This window comes from Chaetura pelagica, unplaced genomic scaffold (genome assembly GCF_000747805.2).
Source record: "Chaetura pelagica isolate M959 unplaced genomic scaffold, ChaPel_1.0 scaffold71, whole genome shotgun sequence".
Taxonomy (NCBI): Eukaryota; Metazoa; Chordata; class Aves; order Apodiformes; family Apodidae; genus Chaetura; species Chaetura pelagica.
Genome location: NW_009952435.1, coordinates 4,727,601 through 4,735,174, shown reverse-complemented (window position 1 = coordinate 4,735,174; position 7,574 = coordinate 4,727,601). Strand labels below are relative to the sequence as shown.

At 35.6% G+C, this 7,574-nt stretch overlaps 1 protein-coding gene across 1 annotated transcript in view; it reads left to right on the top strand.

Moving 5' to 3' along the window:
• The window catches only part of SLC9A3 (solute carrier family 9, subfamily A (NHE3, cation proton antiporter 3), member 3), a 51,433-nt gene that overhangs the window by 19,627 nt on the left and 24,232 nt on the right, over positions 1–7,574 (top strand). Inside the window, exon 2 of the mRNA XM_010008355.1 lies at positions 4,728–5,030. Coding sequence (XP_010006657.1) covers positions 4,728–5,030 — 303 coding nt within the window. The remainder of the gene's footprint in view (positions 1–4,727; positions 5,031–7,574) is intronic.

Genomic DNA, 7,574 nt, shown 5'->3' with positions numbered 1-7,574 from the left:
ATTATTATAAGCCAGTTCTTGATCATCTGGATGTCATGTTGCACACAGTGCACATGCAGTAGGTTTTGTGACTGACTGGGACAGTGATATAATTAAAAAAATATTTTAATGTTTTCAGGGCCTTGATTTTACCCCAACAAAGATAATGGAAATGTCATTAGTCACTTAAGATAGTGTTGAATTGACCATATAAATCCCCAAATTTAACAGCATATTAAATAAGCAGTTCCAGATTTTTATTTTTGCAGTGTTGTATTTTTAGATCACTATTCTGTCTTGAATTGTTAATTTCACCTGAGAAAAAAAAGCACAAAATACTTACAGTGAAATAATTGAAATGTTTTGCTTGATAAGCAAAAATCAACATTAATTAAAAACAGTTATTTGTAGCAGTAATTTGGAATGAAATATGAGAAAATTCTACTTTTATTTGTGTGTCTACAAATATTAAGTAGCTTAGGCATGAATTGTACATTATATTTATTATTTTGTTGCTTCTTTATTATTCTTGCTATTTAGCCAGTATTTTCTGTCTTCATTTCACTTAATGCATGCTAAGAAGGTTATGCTGTTGAATCACTTATTTCAAAGAAGTCTCAAATGGCTTTAGAAAGCAAGAGGTATTTCACTGAATTCTGTAAATTCCTCTGAAGTATTTAATCTAAGTTACTGTGTTTTTAAAAAGAAAAAAATATAACCTTCTTATTAAAGTATATTTTTTCTTTGAGACAAAAGAAACCCACTCCAGCCATCAAATAATAGATTGCTGATTTATTCTGTCTTTCTCATTAGATACATTAAATGTCATGGTTCATTTTCTTGCATCTCAAAGGAAGTGTCAGAAAAAAAATTCACAGGAAGTTTATACTACATAATAAATTCTAAACTTTGTAGAAAGCTTCTATCTCAGTGATGCTCAGCTACAATTTAAACACAGTTTATCCACTAGCCAGTCCAAGTCACTTTCAAGGCAGATTTAGCATATACTGGATGGAAAGTGTATGTTTAACTTTTTCACTAATACAGTGCCTAGACTTATGTAGATGAATTCTAAGTTATAAATGTTAAAATTAGTATAAATGTTAAAATTTGTAGCTCACAGGATTGCCCTATGCAAGTTTTTTTGGTGTTTACTTGTTTGTTGAGGTTTTTTGTGTGTGGTTTCTTTTGTTTGTTTTTGGGTTTTTTTTGGTTGTTCTTTTTGTTGTTGTTGGTTTGGATTTTTTTCCTTTCAGTCTTTGCCCTTTTTCTCTCTATATAAATATATATTAATACTCTTTTCATTATTAACAGCAGTAAAAATAGACTTAATCTCTCGGTCACTCACAGAGTAGTTTATCTGAGCAGCACTGCATGTTATCCTTTCCACTTTGTACAACAGAATCAAACTAAACTCTTTTGTCCATTATTGCTGGATTGTATTATACTCATCAGTCAGGTGAAATACCTAGTCATGCTAGACATTTAGATATAATGAAAGATTCCAATTCTTCTGTTTTGTCGTGGGGCCGTTATTAATTTTGTGGGACTATTTCTGGTTCTTTCTGAAGGAAGTTAAGGAAAACTTTGTGAAATGCATGTACTATCATATTAATTTGTAACTGTCACTGTTTGACTTAGGTTCCATAACAACGCTCTCAATCCCCTCCTCCTCCCACCCAGGTAGGGAAGGAGAGAGGAAAACTTTGCTGGATTGAAAACTAAGCTGCACAGCTTTAATTAAACACTAATGATAAAAGAAAATATATTATAATTATATTCAAATATGTTCAGCTATGAGCAAAAGCCTCTCACCTCCCCCCACCCCCAGCAACTCCCACAACACTCTCCTGAGCTGCAAACACTCCTGAGAAATCCCGGAGCTGCTGCCAGAGAAAGCACAGACTGATGAGGGTCAGGAGAGCTGGAGCCTGGGGGTCAGTGGTGATGGATGGACGGAGTCCTCCCCAGACGCCGGCCATGGACGAAAGAGAAGGGGAGAAAAAGGAGGAAGGAAGTTGTCTTTGTGATCTCTGACCTTCCTCTAAGCTTACGTAGATACATGGAATGGAATATCTCTGGTCAGTTTTGCTGTCTGTCTAACTCAGCCTCCTACGGGGGGGTCAGAGATCTCCCTGTAGAGTCTGAGCCAGCAGAGTGGAGGTGCGACCTTGAAGACCCAGCAGTTAGAAAAACATTCTACGATTTTTTATCATTCCTAACTGGAACACTCTGCTACTAGCCAACAGAAAGCTTACTGAAAGAAAAAAAAAATCAGTAAAAGGAAAATTGGCTTCCTCCTGGCTCAAACCAGGACAGTAACACACTCAGAATATATTAGAGATACAGCTTCAGGATAATGAACTGTTAAAAAAGACAGTAAGAAGTGAATTTTGAATCTCTCTATCAGTTTCTATAAATGTACTAACTACTAATAATGCACAATCTTGATTTAATATATTTTATGCATAGAGCCAGAAAAATGTATCAGTCACTGTAAGTGCAAATATGACCTAAAACATTGAACTAAATTCCAATTGCATCTTAGTCTAAAGCTATTTCATTGATTTTCTTCAGCTGTGGTATTTTTACATATTTCTATGTTTATAAACACTAAGATTCTACTAATCATATTGTGTATTATCTGCCTGCAGAGTTAGCTAGGCAGTTGCCTTAAAAACCAAATATGGTCTAGTGTCAAATTTTGCTTGGGCCAAATACAAAAAAGAGAAGAAAATTCTCTAAAGCCCTGTTTCAATGCAATAGCTTGAAACATGCTCACAGACTGCATTCCTAAACTAACAGTTTTTTGCTGATAGTATTAAAATCTGGTGTAGATAATCAGTCAATTGGAGTAAGGGTTATACAGATACGACGTAGCTGATTCACTGGGAACATGTAACTTCTAGGAGGACACTTCCCAGCACTCACTGGGGAAACTGATGTAGGTTATAAAGGTGACAATTCTACAGAGTATCTACTTTTAGCTGGACATAGGTGTTTTTTTTCCAAACGTCTACTTCTGAGAAGTCATCACAGATTAATTTTACATTTTTAACATCAATGTATATAGTCATGCCTTCTCTGCAAACGTGAGAGTAGGAAAAACAGACTTGGGTTGGTAAGACTAGCTCAGCGACATTCATTTTCACAGAGATAATCTGTACTCCGTGAGGTGATAAATTGGTTGATGGTTCACTGACTGGAAAGTCAAAGAATAACAAATGACCAGCAGGAAAGACTTTTGAGGAGTTAAATGCTACAATTTATGCACATGGAATTGTAGCTAGCTTGATTTTCTTTATTTTTTTTTCTTTTCAATACAAACTCAAGAGTTTTTATTATCAAGAGAGGAAAATAACTGGGAAAGCCCACAATATTTGTTTCTGTGAAGTGTTATTCAGCTATTGACATGGATGAAATAGAAAAATGGCATGGTTTAGCCAGCTTCACTGAATGTATTTTGCTTTCATGTGTGATTGCTGTGTTGCTTTAGTCCCACTGTCCAACTCTGAAGCTGTGTTCTAACGTAGGTATTTTTTTCAGGTTTTGTCTACAAATACTTAGAAAGATCTATATTCATACTCTTGTTGATACAGGCTGTTGTAATTTTTTCTTTTGTGTTTTATATTCTGATGAGGCCATGGAAGTTACACAACAAATAGGATCCATCTTATTGTGGGGCTCCTGTAATTATGGGTGATTCTTCTAACATGTAGCTGAAACAAAGACAGTTCAGGAATGGGCACTTAAAACACTCTAAAAGGTAATTAATAAAAGCTTGACCAAGACAAATACTTGACTGTGAGGTACAGCAATGGTCTTTCATTAAACTAACCTGGTCTCAGATCTCTGCATAGTCATGGGAAAGATTCTTCCACTATGCCTTAAAAAGCTGGAATGGCTTAAGGATGGCTTCTTGTCCAAACTAGATTTGAGCTAAACTTGCATGAGCATTGTAAAAGCTTCAACACAGCACTAGGCTGATGCTTAAACCAGGAGAAACTCAGCTTTTAGTAGTTTTTTGTTCCTAAAGTGAAACATTTAAAGACAAAGCTATATAAGCAAAATCCTATTTATTGGTACAGTATCACAAAGTGCCAGAGCTCACATCATTTGGGAGACACTGGTATTTAAGATGAACTGAAGGAAAAGCTCATAGGAATCCCAGGAAATTAGCACACCTGTGCTTCCTTATCAAATGCTTTTGCCAGTTCTTCTTTATCCATATTCTATCTTTCTTTGAAGACTTGACTTCTTTCTGTCCTCTGCTTTTTTTTTCCTTTTTTTTTTTTTTTTTTCCCCCTTTGTATCTGGTACCTAACAAACACACTATAAATGTATTTCCAGTTTTACTTGTGTTTCTGTCATCTTGAACAGTCTATTTTTTTTGTGTCTTGGCCTTGCCATCTTTCTGTCTCTTTAAATTCACTCACAGCACTCTAAATATCTCTCATATTATTAGCTAGTTTAATAGTGTAACCACACCATAACATTACATGTTTTGCTATAATAGATATCACATGTTGTTCATGTTTATTAGCAGATTTGGCATAGTAATTTTAAATGTGATTTTATAAGTGGCTGTGTTCTGATACTCTCTGTATCCCATGCATTCCATGCATGCTTTTGGGTGTAATAGCAATGAAAGCAGGAAGTTGGTGTGAAGATGAATTTTCCAACTAGAAGTTGTTGCTCCAATTGTTTCTCAATTCCAATTCTGACTACGTTTTTCTCTTTCCTTGCAGTTTTCCACTTGTCCCACAAAGTCACTCGGGTGGTTCCAGAGAGCGCTCTACTGATTGTTCTTGGTCTTTTTCTTGGTGGCATTGTATGGGCAGCAGATCATATTGCTTCCTTCACCCTTACACCAATTGTATTTTTCTTCTATCTGCTACCACCCATTGTATTGGATGCTGGATATTTCATGCCAAATAGATTGTTCTTTGGAAATCTTGGTTCCATCCTTTTGTATGCTGTCATTGGCACAGTCTGGAATGCTGCCACAACTGGTTTATCTCTCTATGGTGTCTATCAGACAGGAATAATGGGTAAGTTTGATCTTTGAAGGCAAAATTGTGAATGCAATGGTATGCAAGCTGTTAGATGGTGGTACTTTACAACTTATCATCTCTTTTCAGCTGGAAAATCTGATTTTAATGGGTGCAATTTGTAATATTTATTGTCAAATTTAAGAATTATCTAAGAAATCTTCTCTGAAGTGAGTACAAAAGGAACTTGAACCTACGTACCTCATATTTCCCTGCTCTAATCGTATGTGTACACTCTCAAGATAAAGGTCAGGTTTCATCCTGTTAATGGACATTTGGACAAAAAAAATCCACTCTGAAGGGTTTGTTTCTTTCTGCTGTGATAGAAATCTTTATTCCTTCAGTCAGGTTCAATATTAAGCAATTATTGTTGAGTGGGTATGTATGCATGAGACATTACTATATTGTTTTCTGAGGCTGGAAATGGTAAGGCTTACAAAGCCAAGTTGCACATGTAAGATGCACTTTGTTTTAGTCATACTAAAGGCATGGGGCTATTAGAAGAGGCACGGAACAGCAATTCTTAATCTCAGTAGGTGTGGCATGCCCATAAGCTATTTGCTGCCACCTGAAGAGCATTAAACCACATTGTATGTGGATTGCATGTGTTTTTAAACAGTCATCTAATGTGTACTTTTTAGTGCCTGTATTGAAGAAGCTCAAGAGTCCTTCTAGGACAAAAATGCTCTTAAGATGGTGAACTCTAGGAAGTATTTACAGGGCACGTATGAGTGCTGTTGAGAATAGTACAGATACAGTGTTCTACTGTACCTGTGGACTCTGCCCATCTCTTGGTGATCAGTGCTGAGATTGTTGAGTGAGCAGCTCCAAGCCCCAAGGAACATGTACAAAAGGCTCAAGAGCTAGCCATGGGGCTGTACTCTAACTGCAGTGGCACAAAATGGACTCAGAGCAATTTACAGAATTGCTTTTCAGTCAAGATAAAAAGAGGGACTCAAATGTTAGAAGTTGTAGACATTTTTGTGAGGAAGAATTAAACTCATTATTGTTGATTATTACAGAACATAGTAGAGCCTCAAAAACTGCTCTCATTGTCCTGCACAGGGAAGCAGCAGAATTTGGGATTGGGTTCTTTGAAACTAGCGTAACACTGGGATATCTGTTCCATCCATTTTAAGGGATGGATCCATTTAAGTGTTGTGCTTATTTGAAAATCCCAGTCTGGAAGAAGTGGACCACAAACTTGCTCAAATGAGACTCACCTAACTGCAGATGTTTGTAATATAGATTATTATGCTAGATTTACCTTATGTTTTAGGTACTTCCCTTACTATAAGTCACATTTTGTAAGTAACTATTTTACTTTAGACAATACAAAGGTGAGAGCTCAGATGTAAACTTTACTGACTTTTATAAGAAGGTATGTTTTATGTGCTTTCAGTCTGTAGGAACAATATATTGCATCCACAATTTCATGTTTATAGTTAAATGCACGTTTCCAAGAACAAAGAGATGTCAAAAATATATTGCTATTAGAATGGACTGAACAAGGATTTCTTTCTTTAAATATCCAAGCTGCTTAGATTTTTTTTTAATTGACCAAGTGTATTTTATAAATATCCTGGCCTAGGGAATACAGCTACTTATGATTACTTTTTAAAATATGTTGACAAAAATCCTTAAAAGAAAAGCACTGACCTCTGTATGACAGGAAATGGAAAAGTCAAGTGTTTTCCCAAAACTTTTATTTTAAGTGAAAAATTCATTTTTTCTCTTGTTATCCTCCCAATTTGTAAACAATTCTCAACCAACTGTGAAAGCTGGATTTGATGACCACATTATGCATAATTTTCAGTGGCAGTATATACTAGAAATCTTTGTCTAAATAAAAGCCTGATTTAGAAACCCCATGCCACTTAACAATGCTTTGTAGGAATGACAGATATGTACTAAACATTTCATAAATAATTTCTCACTAGCTTTGCAAGTTTTGAAGAATGGACCAAATATTATAATTGGTAACATATAAAAAAGTAAGCAATCTCAGTGAGCCAACTTATGTTAAAAGCTTACATTCTGCTGTACCCTGATATCTTATAGCTACTGTCACTGGACTTGTTCCTTCCTTAAGGGTGCCAGAGAAGGAACATTTTAAGGAACTATTGCTTAGATTTAGGTTCAAGACTGTTCTTGGAATGTTTGGCAGACTTCAGGTTACTGCTTCAATCCCTTTGTCACACTAAAATGGATAGATTCAGTCCTCATTCACAGCCAAGTATGTCCAAGAGTGAGAAGGACTATTTAATTTATGTTTGTTTTTTTTTTAACAACAACACTGTTGTCTGCTCCTGTCTCTGGATGTCTATGAAAGTGTCCTTCTCTTAAGTAAATATGCCCATGCCATTTTGTATTAAAAATACTTGGAATCTAGCTTCTGTTTGAATTCCCTTCCAAGCACTAAACGTTATTGGTTTGAAAAATTAAGTCGTAAGAGTTCTTGCTAAAGGAGTGTTGTGGTAGTACCTTACAGGCAATATTTTTCCTTTGACTACAGCTACCAACTGTCATTGTCTGCCTTATGCT